The sequence below is a fragment of the Chelonia mydas genome, chromosome 6 (genome assembly GCF_015237465.2).
Source record: "Chelonia mydas isolate rCheMyd1 chromosome 6, rCheMyd1.pri.v2, whole genome shotgun sequence".
Lineage (NCBI taxonomy): Eukaryota > Metazoa > Chordata > Testudines > Cheloniidae > Chelonia > Chelonia mydas.
This window is the reverse complement of record NC_051246.2, coordinates 57866418-57890940: the sequence shown is the minus strand read 5'-3', so window position 1 is coordinate 57890940 and position 24523 is coordinate 57866418. Positions and strand designations below refer to the sequence as shown.

Below are 24523 nucleotides of genomic sequence, written 5' to 3'. Positions count from 1 at the left end.
CTAGGGACTAAATGCAATCTAGGACTCTGAAATAATCTTAACGTGGCCCATAGAGTGCAATCCTTCATTCTGGATTTGTCATTCCACAAGCTGAACTGCTCCTTACTACTGTCCAGGCTTCATGAGCCATGGGAGGAAGGGGCAGGTACGACCGTGCGGTGCTGCCGGCTGGGAGAGCAGCCTGAGGCAGAAGCCTCCAGCTTGCATGATATTCCAGGCAGGACTGAATCTTCATGAGACAAAACTTAAAGAAGAGAATGACTTGGAGTCACTCCCATTCGGTGCTCTAAGAGGAGGATAGCCATGTCTGTCCAGGCGCCCCTGATCGACCTCACCTAGGTCTACCAGGAGCACCCAGGAGACGTACGACGGCCATCAGTCCTACTGCACCATCTGCCACAAAGGCAAGGAGCTGCTGCTGTGTAGCAATGCAGTACCGCGTCTGCCAGCAGCACCCAGGAGACGTACGGTGAGCTGAGACCCCGGCTGGCAGGGTATGGCAAGCATGGCTGCGGGCTGAGTGGGGCCAGCGGCTGAGACCCCGGCTGGCAGAAGCTGGCGGAAAGAGCCCCAGACCGGCAGCGGGCTGAGCGGCTAAGCCCGCTGCCAGTCTGGGGCTCCGTCTGCCGGCCCTGCTCAACCCGCTGCCTGCCTGGGGTTCGGATCATCCAGGCAGGCAGCGGGCTGAGCTGCGCCGGCGGATGGGACCCCGGAAAAAAGATGAGAAACGATTGTCTGCCATTGCTTTCACGGAGGGAGGGGCGCCCGACGACATGTACCCAAAATCACCCGCGACAAAGTTTTTGCCCCATCAGGCATTGGGAGCTTAACCCAGAATTCCAACGGGCAGCGGAGACTGCAAGAACTGTGGGATAGCTACCCACAGTGCACCACTCTGTAAGTCAATGCTCGCCACAGTAGAGAGGACGCAGTCTGCCAACTTAATGCACTTAGTGTGGTCATACGCAATTGACTGTATAAAATTGACTTCTAAATATCGACTTCTATAAAATCGATCTAATTTTGTAGTGTAGCCATACCCTTAGATTGTGATATACAAATATTATGAAGAGTGAAGAGAAACCTGTAGAATCTGGGAATGGGGCTAGACAACTCAGATCTAGGGAGAGGAAGTTTTAAATAAAGTAACCCTTCTCCACACCTCAAGTACACACATGGCAAGGCAGGAAGATCAGCCCTGAAGATCACCTCAACCAAAAAAGTTGAGCTTCACATGGACTATTCATATTCCTTTTATCTTCTAAGCATTACAGTTAGGTAGCATTTGATTCATTAGTTTTCGATTTCTGGAGATGCTACTTCAAATTTGTCTTGAGTTAAAAATGAACCAGGTGGTTTCAGTCTGCTCCACACTAGAGGAAGTTTATCCACTTAAAAAAAAAAAAAACCACCCTAAAAAACCACCACCATGTAGCTCAATTCACATGACTGACACTCACTACTCAGGAAAAATCCTGGTTAGGAACATTAGTCTTTACAGATCATCATAGACGGAAGACCCGAAATGCAACACTACAAGTCAGGATTGAAGTGCATTAGTTTGGGGAGGAAAGCAGTACTCCTCCACATACAGTGAAAACCCCTCCAACATTACCACACAATAAAAACAGATGCCATTCAAGGGAACTATCATCTGACTATTTCTTAAAAATTCTCTATATGAACTTTTTTTGATCTCACGCTCAGGTATTAATTTTTATTTTGTAAAACCTTATTAAAGTACAAGAGTTTCATCTCATTACCTGATATCTTTGCTCTCTAAGGTGATGTATGTGCCATCATACAGATCCAAGTCCCCCAAGGGCACCTTTGCTTTAATGCAGTCTGGATCCTCTTTATTATGCCTTTGTTCCAGCCCTGTGTCTCTGTCTTCATTCTCCTCTATATGAATCTTTTGAGCAACTAACTGTTTCTGTAGGAATAATAGAAACATGCATATATTGAGGTAATAAAGCACATCCACACTGACAGGACGCTTGCCCAAGCCAAGCTTCTTTCTTACCAAAGCAACCCATTCAAACAAAAAACAGCACCACTACCTAAACAGGTCTCCCTTGAGAAATCAGAGTCTGTTACAGATATTTTGATTTACCCAATATATATATATAGATATGCTTACAGAAAAAACAGTATAAACTGACCAGACCCTCCTTTATTTCTCCCATTGTCCCTAAAGAATGACCAAAGAGCACTCAAATTTCACTGTAGGTAAATTTACAAACAGAAAGAGGAAACACTACCACAAAGTGTAGACTCCTTGTGACAGGGTGTACCAGGTCTTCACAACTCCATACAGGAGGGCCACTGCTCTGCTGCACCCTGCCCCAGGAAACAGTTAGTTGAGAGGAAAAGAGCAGCCATTTTCAAAACCAGTGAGATCTGATCCTCCAGCAGTCAGAAAGGCTTGGGACTGGCAACAGCCAATCAATGGCCAGCAGGCCAAAATAAAAGGAGCTGCCTGCAGCCAGCAAGTCAGTTCCCGGATAGAGCCAGAGGAGCGATGAGGGACACTCCCTAGGCTGCAGCCAGAGGAACAAGGCCAGGCCGCCTCATTACTACACGCAATCAGTGGCCGATGAAACCCTGCTGATTCAATTCCAGAGAGGGAATTTAACCCAGAAAGGGCCAGAATTTATTTTGCTTATAAACTGGCCCAAAAGGGCTTGGAACAGTTTCTATTTTTGAGTTCATTATGCCCTGGAAGGTGTTTTGGACTATGTGACCTGGCCAGAGGGCTGAGCCACAGAAGACTCACAGAGGCAAGCTGACAGTCTGCAGCAAAGTCAATTCAGAACTCTAAGCAATGCTTCTCTATAGCAGCCTGTGGAATTCATTACACAAGGCAGCAGAATCAAATAATTTAGCAGGAATATTTTTTAAAAAGCTAATGTAGGTTTCATGGATAACATTATGATTATTAACAATATATTTAGCAATGCAACCCAAGACAATACCAAGAGATTGATCAAACTTCCCCCAGAAAAAGCTTGTAAAGGGAGGGAAGAATTCTTTATTCTTCCACTGAAACAGCACTGCACACTCAGACATGTGAATTACGTTCCCTGCTCACACCTCTATCCCTAGTTGGAATTTGCACAGCCTTTTTCATCAAAGCACTTTGCAAACAGTAATGTATTATTCCTCACAACACTGCATTACCTCCAGCTCTCTGAGGTAGTTTACCGTTGTTTCTTGTCTCATTAGTATCACCAAATCATGAGGATGTTTTAAGTTCATTGGCGAATCCACCTGCAAGACAGTTTAAAATGTAATTGTTTTAATCAGGAGAATGTTACAGCTTTGATAAATGGAGTTTTAAAAACGAAAATTAATGTCATTCAACTAAGGCTCAAACCAGTTTTATGGAGCTGTTGAACTAATTTCAGAAGTTTTTATCTTCAGACATTGACAGTGCATCCATTATTATTCTGTATTATAGTATGCATGCAATATTTGTGGCCACCTTTGGGGCTCTGAGTTTGCAATTCAGTTGAGCATTTAATTTTAACCCTATTCAAATATCTTCAGGTGTACAGCTTCCACTAATGATAATGGCAAATGGATGATTAAACCCCTTATTTTATATGAATTTCTAAATCATCCATTACTGTAGTACCAAGGACCTTAAATAGAGATTGCAGTGATCAGTTTTAAAACATTTCCATCATAAAGTCCCCCTGTAAATATACAACACAAAAGTAATGTAACCTTAACGTACCCACCTACTTTCAACCCTTTTCAAGAATTTACTTACGCAGAAGACTGGAAATAAATGAGCATAACACTGCACCATGAAGCGTCAGATCAAGAGCAAAACACACTCCAGAAGTTAAGGTTCTCAACCAAAAACACCCTGCCTCTGTCTCAATAGACTGTATGCAGGGACTGGTAGCTCAATATGTAAGGTTACACTGTGGGTAAGTCAAGTCACAGTCCATGACAACGATGTGCAGTAGGAGGCATTCACTAGCTGTGGAACTGCATACCAGAGTTGGAATGGTGTGATCCTGTCCCGATGCCAGTTTAGCTCTGCCCCCGGAGTGGAAATGGCAGGGCCATAGAAACCTTCAGCTTCTTTGGACAAGTGTCTCACACTGCTCTTGGATCCAGACCCTCTCAGACTTTGCACTCAGAAGTATAAAAACTGGGATTGGAGCTAGCCACTGCACGGGGAGCTCCTTGTGTCCTCCCCTAGCTCTACTTCACACACCACAGTGGGCCAGCCAATCTGTAATTACTTACACATGCATGGGATTACCAATACATCCTTTTCTATACAAAGGTCACAGAGAATATTAGCTTACTGTGACACTACACCCCATATTCCTCATAGTGATATGATTATGGCATAATTATGGTGCATTTTGTATAAGATAGGTCATGTTAGGTGTCATCGGAAAAGTTAAGATAGCCAGATTCAGCAAATCGTTTGTGTGCATGTATCATTTTTGCATCTAAAGTTATGAATATTGACTATGTATCTGTATTTCAAATGTGCTTACTCTGAGTAGCATGCACAGCTAGCCTTTCAGGCACAACAATGAAGAGGCTAGACAGTATTGATGGCCCACCAGCAAAGCCAATGGGCTATGGGAGAGTTTAGCCTTCCCATAGAAGTTTCGGCTGGCCTGTAAGTAATGGCTGCTATGACTCAACAAGGGCAAGTGACCGGACCACATGATACTGAATTCCATTTTGGGTACCTGTGTTTTTCCACAAACTGGGCTGGGAACTGTTTTTGGAACAAACGGTTCCCGCCATATGTTAAAGCTATCTAAAGGGGTTTGTGTGTGTGTGTGACATCATCTAGGGGCCTCACTTCCCACACAAGAGAATTCCTGGACACGTCTGAGAAACAAAGACTGAATTGGGGGAAGTGCTGGTCCCAGGCTAAAAGGATTTCTAGCCTGTGTATAGAAACCGGATGGACTGCTTGTATCATCAGTAAGGCTACATTTTAGTCACAGCTATTTTTAGTAAAGGTCACGGACAGGTCATGGGCAGAAAACTAAAATTCACAGGCCCGTAGTCCATGACTTTTACTAAAAAAAATCCCTGACTAAAATTGGGGCTGGGGTGGGGGAGGAGGAGAGACTCGGGGGCCACCGCAGGTGCTGAGGAGGGGAAGTGCCACGGGTGGGGGAGATGGTGGGGCTGCAGCAGGTCTCCTTACCCAGCTCCTGGGAAGCAGGGCCTCAGCTTCCTAGAGCGCCACGTGCTGCCTCTGCTCTGCTCCAAGTCCTGGTTCTGCAGCTCCCATTGGCTCGGAACCGTGGCCAATGGGAGCTGCAGGGGTGGTGCCTGGCTGCCGACAGAGGCAACATGTGGAGCTAGGAGAGCTGAGGAAGAGGAGCCCCCCATCCCAGGTAAGCACCAGTCCCAACTCCAAGCCCTGAGCCCCCCCCATGCCCAAACTCCTGCTGCTGTGGGGCTCCAAGACTGCCCCAGCAGCAGCCAGTGAGACTGACCCGAGGAATGCTCAAGTGGCTCCTGGGCCAGCTGCATGGATTATGGAGCCTTAATCATCAGCCTGGGTGAGAAACTGCTTATTCACATCCATTCAATCTAGTATCTTACGCTTTGTTTGTAGTTTTGTTTATTTGTTAGGTAATCTGCTTTGATCTGTTTGCTATCACTTAAAGTCTATCTTTTGTAGTTATAAACTTGTTTTTTGCTTTATCTAAACCAGTGTCCCTTTAAATGAAGTGTGTGGGGGAAAAAAAATCTCATCATGGTTAACACAGGCTTGTTGCATATCTTTCCCACATCGAGGGGAGAGTGAACTATTTATGAGCTTACATGGTACAGATCCCTGTGCAGTGCAAGATGATATAATTCTGGGTTTATCCTCCAGCAAGGGGGTACATGTCTGGGGAGCTGGGAAGTTTGCTGGGGTCTGCTGTTTGCGCTCAGGTAGCTCAGTTTGGGTGAGTGGTGTCACCTGCTGTCGTGTTGGGTGATAACAGGGCCTGGTGAGGCTGGCCATAAATCTCCCACAAAGCAGTGTGAGCTGGGCCAGCCCAGCTGAGTTGCTAGAGGGGCACAGTGGTGCCCACAGTTCCCAGATTGCATCCTGGGGGTGACAACCCATCACACCTATTATCAATGCCAGCTAACAGCTGCCCCTTTAGCACATATGAAAAAAGTCTGCATTGTGAATTTGAATGTTCCAGGTTTAAACCTTGATGATTATCCATGGGGGGAACGCAATAGAGGGTCCATTATAGAATAGACAAGGCGTAGAAAATTCCATACCAAGAAAAGTTAAGATTATTGTTAGGGTTACAAAATCAAGTTCAATTGTGACAATCTTTAGTTATGAGATCACATATTGATTCTCCCCCACAGAGCCCTCCTCATTCAGCACACAAGCTAGTATTACATAGTGAATGAGGTGGCTGTCCTTAGGACCTTTACATCATTTTCAGACATTCGAATGTGGGCAAATGAATGAGTGCCGTACTGGTTGCAATCTATTTTAAAGTTTATTCTAGTGCCCAGCATAGTATCCAAGCCTTGTAATATTTTACTGCATTATTCCTTTAAAATGGAAAGAGATTGTTGCTCAGAAGAACTTGAATACCCCTCTCCCCCTCCTCCCCCCAATAAAAAACCAAGCAGTAACATCCTTGAGTTTACTCAAGCCCATCTCCACCTCCCAGGAAACTACATCAAGTTTGGTAATGTCATATTTCCCACTCTCCAGCATTTTCACCTTAAGTAACAGAGTCTGTAGTTTACATACAGAGGTAGAGTTTGGTTTTCTGAGGACAATCGTTACAAATACTCTACATCAGTATAAATAATGAGGAATATGATCAAATACGTTTGTTGACTTTTTTTAAGAATGGTGTAGAGCCTGAACTGAGCAAACCATGAAACTGAACAGTTTTTTCCGAAAAAGACTTTGATTTTCTCCTCTGAAATTTGATACCTTAGGTTTCATATTCAAGTGTTTCATATATTCAAAGCTTCCCATTTCAGAAGAGTCAGAGATGGCATTTACCCTAGCATGATCTGACAAATTAAGGAGTCTCCATGTTGTAGTACAATTGCTACGAAGGATTGATGTCTAGAATCTGAATGCAGATGATCTCTACGGTAGTATAGGTTTGTGATGAAACTCCAGATCCAACATACTCAAAAGTGTTCCTCTTTGGCAGCCTATAGAAGTTCTTTGATTATGGCATATTAACCTCTCTGTTCTTCAGTTTACCTATTTGCAAAATGGAGGTATACCAGGACTTCCCCATCCTTTGCCAAGAGCATTGAAATCCACAGAAGAAGTGTGCCATATCACATTAAACAAAGCAGTGCTAACTGAACAATTACCAACAAGATGTTTTATGGCACGCAACATCCCAAAATTTATCAAGACATGATTAGAAGTTGAAAAATCATACCACCAACTGATCTTTGGAGACTATATCCTATATTTGGGGGGACGAAGGGAAAGTGATGTGAAATCTTTCCCAAATCTATTTTCCATGACATTTCGCATTTAAACAGCTGCAATCTTGCTCCTCAAATCATTCAGAAAGCTACCAAAATAGTCTTCCTGGCTCATGACCCCCTCCTTTCACCATTTTCTCCACTCTCACACCACACCCCCAATCCTTTTTCCAGTGTAAACGTAAATAGATCATTTACACCTCTAAGGGCTTCTACAGCTTAGCCCTGCCCTTTCTAGCTGATCTACTAACCTATAGGAATGCTGAGACTATTGCTCACATTAAAAGCCATAAACCTAATTCATGATAAACCGTAACAGAACTAAAGCAATGGGTTCTAAGATAGGACTGTCTAGAAGGTCATTCTCTCACCCTTTAGCTTTGTGTCTGCCAGCAAGCATGCACACTGATCCTCTCTAGTAATCAGTCTATTGGCAGGCCTCTATTTGTCTTATGGGGGTAAGTTCCAAGGATCTTGTAACAATCACATAGCTTATGAAATAAGACAAGATGTTTCTATGAGATGCTTGGCAGTAAAGAGCAGTGGCCTCTTGTTTGCTGCGGTTGTTGTCCTGACATACAGTTTCTGAAGCAAATCTTCCCTTGATAATGGTTCTTCTTTCCCATTAGATAATATATTTCCTTACCCAGAAGTGGTAAGCAACATGTGGGGTGCTAGAAATATTCTGAGAAAGAGATCCATTTTATCCATGTAAGTCTAGTTTCCACAATCACATACCATTCACACTCCAAGTAGTGTGTGTTTATGAAGTACCAGCCCATGCCTTTGCTTGTAAACCAAAAAAATTCACACAAAGGTATCTGCAAAACTGAGTGTTGAAAGTCTAGACCTGCATGACTGAAGAGATCATTTAGGCCCTGTCCACATGGGACCAGTGATGTTCAGACATGGTTGCTGCTAGCAGAATTGTAGCACAATTTTTCTAAAGCATGTGGGTAGGGCTTTGTTTTGAGAACTGTGCAAGACAAGTTGTCCTGTAGGCTACAGTTGTAGCTTGAGTTTTTATAGCACAATTTTCAGGAAAAGAATCTTTGCCACCATGTATAAAATCAGCTATATAACTTGCATAGTTCTGAGAGTGCTCACAAATCTTATGACAGAGGTGTTCATGTTTCCACTTCATCACTATTATGACAGCACAAAAAAAGTCTTAGCATGACAACAAAGTACAAGTTATCTTCACACTTCCGAATTAAGAAAAGGGAAAGCAGTTGCACCATTAGTAAGTAACAGCATAAGGAGGGTTATTCATCTCTGCACATTTCACATGTTGAAAATGACATGTTTTATTCTTATGCTTCCTGTCACACTTAACATACCCCCACTTTCTCAAAGAAAGTAGCTATGGGAAAACAATGCACACTAAGATCCCAGTTCAGTGCCTACATGGAGCTCTACTGAAATCAATGAGACTTCAGGAGGGCACAGTTCTATGCCTGTATGCAGTGAATTACAGGATTGGGGCCTTTTAGTTTCATACTGTGAACACGTGGTATTCCTCCTTTCTCATACCAGTGCATACACTGGATTTGGTCCAAATTTGCCCCTTTTCTGCAAAAAGTGGTCAATTTATTTGTACCACCACATCATACACCTTAAACCAGGGGTCGGCAACCTTTCAGAAGTGGTGTGCCAAGTCTTCATTTATTCACTCTAATTTAAGGTTTTGCATGCCAGTAATACATTTTAATGTTTTTAGAAGGTCTCTTTCTAGAAGTCTATAATATAACTAAACTATTGTTGTATGTAAAGTAAATAAAGTTTTTAAAATGTTTAAGAAGCTTCATTTAAAATTAAACTAAAATGCAGAGCCCCCCGGACTGGTGGCCAGGACCCAGGCAGTGTGAGTGCCACTGAAAATCAGCTCGTGTGCCCACACCTTTGGCACATGTGCCATAGGTTGTCTACCCCTGCCTTAAACTAAGCTTTCCTCCAAACTTGTCCATTACTGTGTTTTTCACCTTTCTGAGCCTGCTTCAGGTTCCCTCTGCCTCAAAGACTCTGACTCTTGAAAGGAGCTAATAGAAGCTACCTGTTTTACACTTGGCTTGGCAAACAAATAATTCTGCATCTCTGTGACTGGTCCCAGACCTGACCCACACAAACAGCAGAATCACTATTTCAATCTGACTAACATCTAATCACTGATCTTCACAATATACAAACCTATTCCCTTTAACTTTCTGTCAAGCTGCAAGCACACATCAATAGGTGCTTGACCAAGTACTTGCCATTATAGGTCAGAAACTCCCAATCATCCGGACCAATCAAGCTAGCTTTCTTAGCCCTTAGGTACAGAAAGACAGACAGTCAGGATCAAACTTGAAAAATGCTCTTATAAGACAAAATGTACCTGCAAATGTCTTACAAGTTTTTAAATAGAAAGGGCCTGACATCCTATTAAAGTTTTCCATTAAGCAGGCTAGGTGAAAAGTTAAGAAAGCTTGGCCAAGGATAACCTGATCTCACATACAACTTAATTTTAAAAAGCAGCTGTATTTATGTTGTATGTCCTTCCCTGAAGGCTAAGATGCTACTCTGATCTACACTTACATTTGGTGTTTTGATTGTCCTCTTCATGCTGGATGTTCTGGTCAATGATCATTGACCTCCAGCCCTTGTCTCCTTGTAAATGCGATCAAAGGGCGTTGTACTGCAGACAGTGCTTCAGGAAGCACACACAATATTAAACACTTGCCCTCCTCCCCAATTGCACAAGGACCTAGCAGAGCTGGAGGAAAAAACTCAGTAAAGCAGTAGGCCAGATGGCCAGGCAAACTGGCATTTACAAGGAAAGTGAGGCAGGAGATCAGTTGTCACTTTTAGTTTTATCAAGTGTGTTGCTCAGTCAATATCACCAGGAAATGATATTGGGGGGCAGGCCAGCAGATACTCTGACAGGCAGAAAGAAAGTACCGTAATTTTTTTCATTTGTCTGTATTGGATTTTAGATTGTCCCACGCTGCTAAACTGCAAACATATATATTTTTTTCTTCTCTCTCTCTCGTTATTGCATTAACTAGCTCCTCCATGAATCATCCTGATGTGGAGACTCTCCCTTGTTTAAACTACTAGCACAATTACATTCAAACCTCTGATCAACCACATAACTGTTATTTAACTTTTCTTTGTTTGCACCTAAAAGAACCGGGGAAGAGAGAAAACACACATTATGGGACTATGTGGGATTTTATTAAGATTCATTGCTGTGATGTAAACTGCTGGTTAAGCTCCCCACCCCAGGAAAGTTTAAATGCTACACCTTGGTTCTGTTCAGGCCCTTTCTCTAGGGCACTGTTTTATTGATTGCACCATCAACCTTTAGTAAACCTCCAAATCAAGCAGTTCAATGTAAATCCAACAGCTTCCTTTCCCCTGACTCAGGGAACTCCTCCATACTCCTGTCCACTCTTCCCCAGTTCTCCTATAAGCCATCTACCTGGAAGTCGCCCTGCTCCAGACCCTGCCACAGGAGCCAGCCTGCTTTCCACAGCTCTCCCCCTCAAACTCAGCTCTTTCAGCCTTCACAGAAATCAGGGCCTCACCAGGCAATCTTCTGATCTTTTCCCGGATGAATCTGATAATGCCCTCTATCAGGCCCAAACACCTATTTTCACACAGGCTGGTTGCCCCTTAAAGAGACAAACCACCCAGTTACATGACAGGTTTCAGAGTAGCAGCCGTGTTAGTCTGTATCCACAAAAAGAAAAGGAGTACTTGTGGCACCTTAGAGACTAACAAATTTATTTGAGCATTGAATGCATCCGATGAAGTGAGCTGTAGCTCAAGAAAGCTTATGCTGCATCTGATGAAGTGAGCTGTAGCGCACGAAAGCTTATGCTCAAATAAATTGGTTAGTCTCTAAGGTGCCACAAGTACTCCTTTTCTTTTTTCAATTACATGACTTTGGTAAAGCTGTTTCTCTCCATTCATGGAGGCATGAATGAGTTAGGCAAATAAATACTGATAGCATTGCATTTTGTTTGCATCATTTGTGTTGCTCCTCTTTCAATTTCTCTGCTTTGCAACAGATGAAGTGCATAATATTAGTCTTGCCATTGGTTGGGTGAGTCTTAGTGACAGCCACAAGTGCAGTATAAAGTCAATTATATATTGGTCTGAACTTTACAACAAAATTTGTGATTTGTGATACAACAGATTTATATCCATTCTGCACATGTACTCCTAATATCATTAAAAAGAGACGATTTGCTGTATCAGTAGATTTGCGAGAAATAGCATTTCAGGGTGGATGCAAACCTATCAAAGGAATGTATATTAACTACTCCATAGGATCATAAATTTGACCTGAAAATAGCAATTAGTGCAACAGCTGAAAGTCAATGGCTTTGTCATTACTGAGACAATAGAGATCCCTACACACACTGCAGGGAATTAGTTTGCTACTTCATTTGGAGATTTTTACTATAAACTGGAAGAGCAGTCCCTAGCCTTCTTAGACAACTATACCAACCTGTCAGTTTACCAGAGTAATACAGATGAGATCTCTCGGATGTACTGAAAATTCTTAGGGTTTGGCTCATCTTGTCACCCAAGCTTCATTCAAGGCACTGTTAACTGCCTTGTCCTTGGGGCGGGGAGGGCACAGCTCTCTCACAGGGTTGTGAATAGAGAAGTGATTTCTGATGTTGACGGCCTTGAAATAAAGGCAGTACAAGTCAACAGGAGCCAGTGGGGAGTGAAACACACAAGCATGAGATGTTCTCAGCATTCTCCCCCTCCCTTATAAGTAGGGCCCTACCAAATTCACAAGAAGAAAAGGAGTACTTGTGGCACCTTAGAGACTAACCAATTTATTTGAGCATAAGCTTTCGTGAGCTACAGCTCACTTCATCGGATGCATACTGTGGAAAATACAGATGATGTTTTTATACACACAAACTATGAAAAAATGGGTGTTTGATCACTTTAGATAAGCTATTACCAGCAGGAGAGTAGGGTGGGGGTAGAGAAAGCCTTTTGTAGTGATAAACACCCATTTTTTCATGGTTTGTGTGTATAAAAATATCTTCTGTATTTTCCACAGTATGCATCCGATGAAGTGAGCTGTAGCTCACGAAAGCTTATGCTCAAATAAATTGGTTAGTCTCTAAGGTGCCACAAGTACTCCTTTTCTTTTTGCGAATACAGACTAACACGGCTGTTACTCTGAAACCTACCAAATTCAGGGTCCATTTTGGTCAACTTCACAGCTGAGGATTTTAAAAATTGCAAATTTCATTATTTCAGCTATTTAAATTGGAAATTTCATGGTGGTGTAATGGTAGGGGTTCTGACCCAAAAGGGAGTTGCGGGTGGGGAGGCTGCAAGGTTATTTTTTGGGGGGAGGTAGGGGAGGAGGGTTGCAGTATTGCTATCCTACTTCTGCACTGTTGCTGGTGATGGCGCTGCCTTCAGAGCTGGGCAGCTGGAGAGCGGTGGCTGTTGGCCAGGAGCCCAGCTCTGAAGGAAGAGCCACCACCAGCAGCAGCAGCGCAGAAGTAAGGATGGCATGGTATGGTATTGCCACCCTTACTTCTGCACGGCTGCCTGCAGAGCTGAGCCCTCAGTCAGCAGCTGCTATTCTCTGGTTGTCCAGCTCTGAAGGTAGCAGCGCAGAAGCAAGAGTGGCATGGTATGGTTTTGCCACCCTTACTTGGCCCCTCCAGCAGCAGCGTAGCTGTCTTCAGAGCTGTGCACCCGGCCAACAGCCGCCACTCTCTGGCCACCCAGCTCTGAAGGCAGCGTAGAAGTAAGGGTGGCAACATTGCGACCCCCCTGCAACTCCCTTTTGGTTCAGGACCCCCAATTTGAGAAACGCTGGTCTCCCCCATGAAATATGCACAGTATACGGTAAAAGCACACAAAAGACCAGATTTCACGGGAGGAGGCCAGATTTCATGGTCCCTGATGTGTTTTTCATGTCTGTGAATTTGGTAGGGCCCTACTTACAAGGGTACAGAATGCAGCATCTTGCACAAAGGCTGGTGTTTCTGTATTGTCTCCACTTTCAGCTCCTGATGCAGTGAGTAACCTGTAGTCCAATTTGCAGAGAAATGTGTGGATCATTGTGCGATGCGAAGGTCAGGGATGGCGTTACTTGTCACTGTTGCTTATTTAAGTATCCAGGATTAGTGACTAACCTAGTAAGACCCAGAGGCTTCATATTACCTTCCCATCAGCTTAAGCCTTGCTAACACATAGTTGGGTATGTCTACACTGCAATCATAAGGTACGACTGCAACATGAGTAGACATATCTGAGCTGGCTTTAATCTAGCTTGCTTGAGTCCCAGAGCAGTGAAGCTGCAGCAGCCCACATTTCATCTTATGCTCTATTAGCCTGCTTGGAACCCTGGTTAATTACTCATGGGGCTAGCCTGTGTTGACACAGATACTGCTGTGGCTTCACTGCTCTGGGACCTAAGCTAGCTAGATTAAAGTTACTTTATGTGTGTTGGCTAAAGCTACAATCATGCCACTTGACTGCAGTACAGACATATCCTCATGCACCTGCCCTTCAGATATTTCATCTCCATCTGGGCTACCTCTATAGCTCTGAATAAGTCAAAACCTCTCATGTTCAGTTCTCCCTTCCATAAAATTATAACTATACTTTCTTCGCAAACACTAACCTTGACAACCACCTAAGTCAACTAAGTGCTATTACCACCAGGTTAAGACCTTAGTTACCAATCAGTGTTTACCACTTCCCATTTACTTTGGCATTACTCATACTGGCAATAAAATTGAGCCTGCTCCAAACCTGAGCCTCATGACTGTAAACAGGGAGTCTCCATGGCAGTTTAGAGTCCTCTGTGAACAGAAGGTAGGAAGCTATGGGGGCACCAAGGCCCAGAACACAGGCTCATAATTAAAGTAGGGCCTGGGAGGCTAGAATACCAGTGAAAAATTGTGAAGCAGTAGCAAATGAACCTGAGAACTAGTGACTTGGAGAAACTAATTACATCATTCAACAGAATAATGCAGGATACCCTAGAGTGTGAAAATCAGACAAGTGCCTAATATATGTGGCCTCACTTAAGCACTACACACAAATCTTCACTGCCTAAGGGCTCCTGTTGCCAACGTTTAAGAAAAAGAAAGAAAATAGCTGCAGAGGACAGCCCTATTGAAAATGTAGCCACCTGTCCTGCTCAATTAAAAATTATTTTATTGAATAGTAACAATAATTATACAATTGATTGAATGACCAGTTGCTCTGGTAACAAGACAGACTCACCTGAAAGAGCTGCAGACCTAACTAAAAACCAATAATGTTTCGGAAAATTAAAACAAAAAGATGCACTGGTCGGAATTTAGGTTTACACTCTATTAAGTGCATTATCTACTGGTAACAAAGGAGTATGCTCCCATGTAGCATCTGGCACCACTTGTGTGCTTCCACCACTGAAGTGGTAAATAATCCCTCTAACATCTTGTTGCCATAGGCCAGTGGTTCTCAACTCTGGTCCACCGCTTGTTCAGGGAAAGCCCCTGGTGAGCCGGGCCAGTTTGTTTACCTGCCGCATCCGCAGGTTTGGCCGATTGCGGCTCCCACTGGCCGCGGTTAGCCGCGCCAGGCCAATGGGGGCTGCAGAAAGCGGTGCGGGCCGAGGGATGTGCTGGCCGCCCTTTTCACAGCCCCCATTGGAGTGTCGAACCAGCAGCGGACCAGAGATGAGAACCACCGCCATACGCAGTGGAGGACTATCTGTTGTGGTTCACTGATTACAGCTCAAAAGTGTTACATGATCATATTTTGGCATTTGAAGAAAGGGCACTTATGGATGCAGCAACAAAACTAGGCTATCTTTCAATCCACTTGGCAAGGGAAATAACTTCAGTTCTGTTTTTTAACTTATGAAAATCCAAATAAATGAAAAATTAAAATTCAACGCAGACCTGCTGAGGTGAGAATGGAAACTCAATGACCACACACCACCTACTAAGTTAGGATTTTGATGTACATTAGAATGAGATTTCTATAATCATCTCCTTTGGGGAGAAGACAAAGGAACAAGTTCAGAGATGGGAAATAAATCAAGGTAATAAGGTTACGCTGCACAATAAACCATTCCAATGGCAAAGATACAAGAGCTCCAGCTCCACACTAGAAATGCATTTACAATATGCCAGACAGTTCCTTGGTGACAACGAAAATGATCACATGTTCACCCAGATGAGGTCAGAAAAGCACACACTAGCTGCTGGGTCATCCCTGTGTCCTCTAAGTCTGTAGTTTTTAATAAATGATTTACCTTGCCAATGTCAGCACAAGAAAAATTAGAGATCGTTGCTTTCTGCAATGAAACAAAATGACCTGAAGTCCAAACAAAATCATGTCATTGATGAACTGAAACCCTCAAGATTATAGGTTTCAGAGTAGCAGCCGTGTTAGTCTGTATCTGCAAAAAGAAAAGGAGGACTTGTGGCACTTTAGAGACTAACACATTTATTTGAGCATAAGCTTTCGTGAGCTACAGCTCACATTCCTTCAACAGGATATGCTGGATACATGTTAACTTACAAAACGTTCTTTGCTGAAGGTTATTACAGTTTTTGCTGCATAAGCATTAGTTCTCAGAAACAGATATTACTACAACCTCAGTCATCTCCGGTGCTGTACTGCATTTGTATTTGCTAGGATACAAACCTAATGGCACCTAGATACTATAATGATAGGTGCAGTAGAAATATTATATTTATTATAACTTAAATGAAAACAATCTTCAGTAAATAGAACTTCGGAACCTTTTTTATACAAACTACATCTCAAGGTGCTTTAACAGAAATACCACCAGTGGGATGGAAAAATTAAGAAGGAACCTGCTGAAGGAGAATATTTTCAGCCAGGATTGGAAAGGAGATGGGAGATGATGAGGCAAAGACCTAGAAAGGGTGTTAAAGAAGATGCAGATGCAAAGAGGGCTTGCTCCAACACTGCTGAGACTGTAAAAACAGACAGAGGCTGATGCTAAACAAGCAGCGGGTATTTTCATATTCACTAGTGGAGCTTTATGGTATTGCAGCAAACGTCCAAGGTTTGCTTGACAAGAGAACAAAAGAAGTGCTTATTACTGAGCCCTGGTCTACACTAGGACTTTAGGTCGAATTTAGCAGCATTAAATCGATGTAAACCTGCACCCGTCCACATGATGAAGCCCTTTATTTCGACTTAAAGGGCTCTTAAAATCGATTTCCTTACTCCACCCCTGACAAGTGGATTAGCGCTTAAATCGGCCTTGCCGGCTCGAATTTGGGGTACTGTGGACACAATTCGACAGTATTGGCCTCCGGGAGCTATCCCAGAATGCTCCATTTTGACCGCTCTGGACAGCACTCTCAACTCAGATGCACGATTGTTTGCCATTGCTCTGACGCAGGGAGGGGCGACTGAGGACACGGCTTACAGGGTTGGCTTCAGGGAGCTAAAATCAACAAAGGGGGTGGCTTTACATCAAGGAGTATTTCAGGCAGGACTTCACGGAGGGTTCCAATAAGAAATGGTGCACCTAAGTTATTGTTCTTATTGGAACAAGGAGGTTAGCCTAGCCTCTGATTGATACATGGCTAGATTTACCTCGCTGCACCTTCTCTGTGAGTGACTGCAGTGTGACCTAGAGGAATGAGTCCCCTAGACAGGGGAGGGGGGGAAGCAAATGAGTACATAACAAATCTGGTCTATTTCTTGTTTTGATCCACTCCATCTATCTTTTACATCTTTGGCTGGCAGCAGACGGTGCAGAAGGACTGCTAGCCATCGTCATCTCTTGCCTGCCCGGCAGAAGATGGTACAATACGACTGCTAGCCATCGTCATCTCTTGCCTGCCCGGCAGAAGATGGTACAATACGACTGCTAGCCATCGTCATCTCTTGCCTGCTCAGCAGAAGATGGTACAGTACGACTGCTAGCAATCCGTGTTGCCTGCCTGCTCACCATAAGACGGTTCAATAGGACTGATTGCAGGACTAAAGAGAATGACCTGGTCAAGTCACTCCAAATTTAGTCCCTGCGCCCATGTCTGCCCAGGCGCTCCCAGCCGACGTGGCCAGGAGCACCTCGGACACGACGAGGACGGCTACCAGTCGTATTGTACCGTCTGCTGCCAGAAGGCAATGGGTTGCTGCTACTGTGTAGCAATGCCGTACCGCGTCTGCCAGCACTCAGGAGACATACGGTGACGGTTACCTGAGCGGGCTCCATGCTTGCTGTGGTATGGCGTCTGCACAGGTAACTCACAAAAAAAGGCGCGAAACAATTGTCTGCCCTTGCTTTCACGGAGGGAGGGAGGGAAGGGGGGCCTGACGATATGTACCCAGCACCACCCGCGACAATGTTTTAGCACCATCAGGCATTGGGATCTCAACTCAGAATTCCAATGGGCAGCAGAGACTGCGGGAACTGTGGGATAGCTATCCACAGTGCAACGCTCCGGAAGTCGACTCTAGCCTCGGTACTGTGGAAGCACTCCGCCAAGTTAATGCACTTAATGCACTTAGAGCATTTTCTGTGGGGACACACACAGTTGAATATATAAAACCGATTTCTAAAAAAACGACTTCTATAAATTCGACCTTATTCCGTAGTGTAGACATACCCTTAGAATGAATCCCTGGGGCAGCTGATACACCATAAATAAAAAGTGATGCTCTTTGAAACTTGTAGTACCTAAACTGAAGAGAACTAGGCATGCTATTTTATATTTGGAAAAGTTAATAACCATAAGCTTCTTCAGTAATATTAGCAATTGCACTGTAGAAATTCAAGCTGACAACAATGTAGATTTCAGTTTAATAAGAACAGCCAGGCATCCCCAACTAGAACACTGAGAAAAACACTGCTTAATAGGTTTCAGAGTAGCAGCCGTGTTAGTCTGTATCTGCAAAAAGAAAAGGAGGACTTGTGGCACCTTACAGACTAATATTTATTTGAGCATAAGCTTTCGTGGGCTACAGCCCACTTCACTGGATGCATGCAGTGGAAAATACAGTAGGACAATGTTATATACACAGAGAACATGAAACAATGGGTAAACACTAAAATGAGAGTGATCAGTTAAGGTGAGCTATTACCAGCAGGGATTTCTTTTCCTGGGTTTTTCTAGGATATTATTACCTTCTGACTAAGAACACTGGGATTTTTAGCAATCTGAACGTCTTCCTGGAAGAGAAAGAAACACCTAGACAGAAGCCATTACTTTCTCAAAACTGGAACTTCCCAGTCATTCTTCCTACCATCCATCCAGAGAATTCAGATCTTATTCGGAGAGATACACTGAAAAATTGCACCACCTTATGAAGAACAATCATAGTTACAAACTACTGAAAAAAGGAGCCATCTCACCACACTTCATATAGCCACAATACATACAACTTAAGAGCCCATTTCACTAGCTGCCCACAAAGTAGCTCCCTCTTAGAGGGGGAAGACAGGATGTCTAAGTCAGTCATTCACCTTTCCCTATTTTCTCTGATTCATCAGTTAGAGAAAAGGAGAAGATGCCTTGACTTTCTCCCTTCTAGGATTTCCTCTCCTCCTTTTCCTTACAGTATGCTGAATTGGCTTTTGAACTGAAGTTTAGGCTAAAGGTCGATTTAGTGTAAAGTAGATTTTGATCGTTTCTCTTTACAATACAGAGGGAACAAATCAGTAAGAAAAGAGCAAAATCAATGGGAACTACTGCTCTTCAGTAATTGAATGAACTGAGACACAAACCTTAGTATCAAAATGAAAAGCTGTGACCAAGAATATACAAATATTGTAGACTGGAGATAACAGCTAGCTGCATTTCAGTGCAAATATCGTGTCTGTCTCATCCTAAACCAGCCCATAGGAATACAGAAGAGAATAAGGAGAGAAAATCCCAAACTCATCCATACTTCAGATTTTAACCATCACTAAAGCAAAAAGACTCAGTGACAAAAGAAACAGGCACAGCAGTCACTTTCCATCATCTTCCAGATAAAGGACAGTGAGATCTGCTAATACAAAAAGGATTGCCTGAAGCTTCACCACAGGGTTACTGAGCACTTATTGCATAGGAGGACTAAGTTATTTCCATGTTGTGACTCAGAACTCAGATTTATTTTTCTTTTGTGACACCATCTATAAATCTGAACATTCTTAGTGAGTTAAATCCAGGCACTGAACCTGAATGTTCAAAACACAGCTTTAGTCTGAACTTACATTCAACTTCCCCACATACTTATTTCTACTGATTAATAACCTCAATAGCCAGTGAGGGCCTGCTGGGTTGTCCGTACTTCATTGGTGAATATTACAGAGTTCCTAATCAATTTCTAGAAACTCTGGTGCTATTTGAAACAGACATTCAGCCAACAGGCACCACAAGTGAAGATCTAGCTGAGCAGTTATGACTATGAGCTAGTAAGTGATATGAGCTCTCAGATCAGCCTGGCTTTGCACCAACACACTGAGTTCAACCTAAGTATCACCACCCATAACAAGTATTACCCTAGTCTAGACTCAAGGAGTAGGAAGAAGTATCCATACCCTGTGCAACAACCGTCAGGGAGTTTCCGCTGGAGAAATTACCACGTGACATCAACATGCCTCCACCTACAAAATGAAACCTACACATCTGCTTGTCCTGACCCTTTCAGCATCTTCTCTGGGACACGAGACATTCTAGTATCAGAGAGGGAAATGGCAGAGACTAAGTTCCATCAGTTGCCCAATGAAGGAGGAGGGAAAGAGGTGCATCTAACAGGGGTTCCTGCCCTGGGCACCTTGCGGAGATCAGACCTAACTAGGCCCACCCTGACCGGCAACAGCAGAGAGATTCCCTGGGAACCGGCTCTGCGAGGGGGGCAAAAGGGCTATGGGAGCCGGCGGGGAAAGTCATAGCAACAACGGTCACACGCTGGGGAAGGCAAGCGGGGTGGGATGGGGGGAGGGGACTTGTCACCATGGTGATGTCTCCAAGGGAACGGAGGAAGGGGGGTATCATGGGGGCAGATCCTATGGGGATACCCTACGAGATCACCATGGCGACAGCAGGGAGGCGGTTTCCACACTCTCGTTGAGAACTGGATACCCCCGCACTATGGGGGGTGCTGTTTCTGGGGGGAGACATCTCCAGGGTGACGGTCTCTAGGGGACCCCCTTACCTGCTGCTGTATCTTGCCATCCTCGGTGACCACCCAGTGGGTGGTGGCAGAGCCGGGCCGTGCCCCTAAACCCAGCAGCAAGGTCAGGCCCAGCACTCGGCCCCATACCGGCCAACACCGACCCCACCCGGACGCTCTTGTTGCCACCGCCATCTTCCCCGATCCCTGCCTTCCTGGACTACCCGGAACCGGAAATACCTGCTCCGCCATTTTGGGGTGGGAGCGAGGGCAAGGCTCTTGCCTGTCCCGAGGGGAGGGGGTGTGTCTCTTCTCTCCGCGGCTTCTCGTGCCCTGCGGGGCTCGAGCCGCTCTGGTTCTGGCTGCCCGTACGCGCTAGGGCGACCGCTGGGTCCTAGCGGCTGGGCGGCTTGAGGGCTGAGACAGAGCCGGGGCGCAGTCCCTGGCTGTGGCCTGGGAAGAGCGGGGCCGAGCTCTCTGCTGGGAGCAGGAGAGCCACGAACCTCCCCACTGGGGCTGGGCATCTCGTCTCGTCTAGGTGAAGGGCTGGAAAGAGGAGAACAGCCCCAAATGCCCCTGGGCTGTGAGGCCCGCTGCCGTAGCGGGGGCGTGCTCAGTTCTCCCCGCTGCCGTAGCGGGGGCCCGGGGGCGTGCTCAGTTCTCCCCGCTGCCGTAGCGGGGGGGGGGCCCGGGGGCGTGCTCAATTCTCCCCGCTGCCAGCGGGTGCTTTCCAACCGCAGCTTTACAGAGAGGAGCCGAAGAGAGGCCCCGAAAGGGGAGCGGGCGTAACCGCTCCAGTGGTGGTCGCCCGAGGGGCTGACCTGTCCCCCTCATCTCCGCGGCTTGTTGGCTCATCTCTGCTCGTGCTGGTCGTTTAAAGGTCGCCTTGGTTAGCGAGGTCGCTGCTGCTCAAAGCGTGTGAGGCAGGATCACAGTGATGTGGAGATCTGCGCTATCGCCTCCGGATGCCGACTCCTGGTGCCAGCAGTTCACAGTGCTTGTTGGGAGCTGTCACCCCCTTTTTGTTTTCCAGTTGAGAAGGCACCTAGGAGAGACCTACCAAGGAGAGCTAGAGCTTCAGGAGCCTAGCAGGGTACCTGAACTCCCCTGAGGTGAAGTCAAACCAAGTCCAAGAAGCCCAGCAAAGCATGCATGCTCATATTCTAAACATCTGCCCAATCTAGTGGGAATGGCCATCTCCATTTTTTGTCTTAAGTAGGTAGAATTTGGTAGAGTACTGCTAATTTTCTTTCTCCATACTGGTCCTTACTTGAACCTTGACCCAAGGGCTGAGTGGCTGGGGCCCAGGCCTAGCGTGGACAACTGTTGCTGTGCTCAAAGCTGGAGAAATGGACCCACCCATGTGTCCAAAAGCCAATCCCAGACCTAATCCTGTGAACTCTTCCCTTTTCACTGACTGCTCCTCTGCACACTCTTTTCTGTGCCCCACAACCTCTTTCCATTCTTTCTTTCTAGTTAATTCTGCCCAACTCTCACTTTCACTCCTTCAGCCTATATACTCCCCTACCATATTAAGGGCTTTAAAATGTACTTGGCTCCTAATAGCCAAAGAATTAAACGAAAGTGATGGTGCTACTGTCTAGGAGCAACACAGAGTTGAAAAGTCAAGCCTCTTTCTTCCTCACACCCAACCACTGGGATTCCTGGCAAGGTGCTGTCCCTGGAGTCTGCTGACTGCTTTGGGGTTCCCATCTTTTGTAGGCTCCAGCTAGCCACCTGCTAATAAATTTGAAGTGTCTACTTCAAAACACCTCTGGCTGCTAGGAAGGTGAAGAAGCATTTTCTCCCTTCTAAGTCTCCTGACTTCTCCAAGGTAGAAGAGAATCTCCCCTAGCCTCCCATTTTAAGTTTTCAGCTCTAGTGAATAGTTCCAGTGGTTTCTATGGCAGCTGTGCAAAACTTACACAAATGAAAACAGAATAAAGTGAACCCTCTGCTTTTCAGTTTGGTCAGTTTTCACTCTGCTGTAGCTTGGGACTCTGAGAAGCTTCTGAGGTGCTAGAGTTGTCTGCCTGCAGGTTCAGGCAGACATCCCTGTATATGCTTATACTTTTACTTCACATTTGGAAGGTCATCTTCAAACTGACAACTAGAGCCTTCAATTAAAAATTCAAACTATTTGTATGTGGTACCTTTCACCACTGTGTCCTATCAGAAGAAACTGGACTTTTTTTTTGGTGGTGTTCATGTGTGAGGAGTAGGTTGAAGTGTACATCCAGATTTCCTGCAGAAGTGAGTTGCAGATTTGTGGGCCAATCTGTGTCCAGACTCTGTCTTTATTTTGAGAACATTCACCATTGAGAATGATAGCTCCATCATCTCCATGGAATGTAGCTGGCTAGGAAGGTAATATCAGGTAGGCTGAAATGGTCCCTCAGGTGACTTGGGCCATTCCTACAATAAATAGGCGTTGAGGTCCATGACTAAGTTGCAAACGTTTTCTGACCACTTGTAGACAGGAAGCTAAAGTCTTGTCTTCAATTTTTTTATTTGTTTTCAGCAACTGGCATAACTACGCTGATACAAACTTTATGGTAGATCTGGTCCATTTGTGCAAACTGCACCTTGAATCTGTACAGTTTACCCCAGTTTCAAACAGGCAAGGCATAAGACTTCAAATTTAGTCATCTAAGAAGAAAACTTGGTTGTCCCAAGTTTTGAGGGTTGTGGTTCCATTCTGTCACGTACATTAAGAAGAAATGTTGTGATTTTGTAAAGGCATTTTTCTGCATCCTGCTTGTTCTGTTTTGGACTGTTGGGCCAGGGATTTATCATTTGTATTTATTATTTCTTTTAATGTGACAGTCTTGTGTTTAGTTTTGTCTTTACTTTAATGTAAATTAATGCCACTTCTACTACTAATCAGAGATGGAAGCTATATCATAATTTATTTAAAATACAATAATTCTAATTCCTTTAATTATATGCATATACAAAAGCACTACATTGTATATCACTTAACATATAACATCTAACAAAACCACACAATAAATGAAAAGTTCAGTCATCTAACAGTACATACTCTTCACATTCCTCCATGCATAGGCACAGACTTCGCTAACAGCAGAACCACCATATACTACACACACCACAACTTTGACTCAGGTCTCACAGGGATACCACAATTTCAGAATCACCTTTCCCCAAATTCGCTCCCACAAAGCGGAATAAAAAGTTGCAACATGTGGTTTGTGTTGGTTGTGCTAGTCTCAACTTTTTCAACAAGTTAATGACAGGGTAAGTTTGAAGGGTAACAAGCTACTGTGTTTGTTAGCTAGAAGGCTCAAAAACTTTCATTGGAGTCGGAAGTGATTGTTTCTTAAAATTAACACCAATTAACTGAAATTTAACAAATTCTCTTAAGCTTATTTCCCATTACACTAATAAGTTCAATTCCTGCTTTAAGAGAAGCACTGAAGAGAACCTTAAATAAGGAATTGCTACTAGCACCTTCATGGTTATGGATAATATGTCCTCCTGGCTAGGAATCCAGATCTCTATATGCAGAATAGCCTTAGTCTAATCCTTTGCTAGAGCTACCTACTCTTGCTGCTGAATGCTTAATCTGAATGTGTCCACAACTATATTCTGTCCTCCTACTCCTCCAAACTCACTGAGAATAGCCTGATGGATATGGAGGCATCCGCATTAGGCTGTTTCACTAATAGTGGCATCAGATTCTGGGATGTGCTCTGCTACACATTTGAATGCTTGTTTCTGATTTATTGTGGGAAGACCAAGTTCTGCTACTTCAGTGCTACAGGGCATTAAGGTCAGTACTTCCCCTAAAATCACAAACTTAAAGGTATGTGGAACGATACTGAAAAGCTCTTAAATATGCGGTTGCACTACTAGCTGTGGATTTGATGGTCATGTCATTGTAGAGGCAGTCATTTAGAGAGCACTTTCCCTCTCC

General features: G+C 44.4%; 1 protein-coding gene across 12 annotated transcripts in view; it reads right to left on the bottom strand.

Moving 5' to 3' along the window:
* The window catches only part of TTC17 (tetratricopeptide repeat domain 17), an 88944-nt gene extending 65550 nt beyond the window's left edge, over nucleotides 1-23394 (bottom strand). For 3 of the 12 annotated variants that reach the window (XM_043549757.1, XM_043549760.1, XM_037900082.2), the window contains exons 1-4: nucleotides 20629-20824; nucleotides 15755-15796; nucleotides 3181-3270; nucleotides 1764-1933 (exon numbers count right to left, since the gene is read on the bottom strand). In XM_043549757.1, coding sequence (XP_043405692.1) covers nucleotides 1764-1933; nucleotides 3181-3270; nucleotides 15755-15796; nucleotides 20629-20781 — 455 coding nt within the window. In that variant the 5' untranslated portion in view covers nucleotides 20782-20824. Of the gene's footprint in view, nucleotides 1-1763; nucleotides 1934-3180; nucleotides 3271-15754; nucleotides 15902-20628 lie in introns of all 12 variants that reach the window. The other 9 variants (XM_037900080.2, XM_037900081.2, XM_037900077.2 and 6 more) reach the window with 6 other exon arrangements.
* Nucleotides 23395-24523: the final 1129 nt, after the last annotated feature.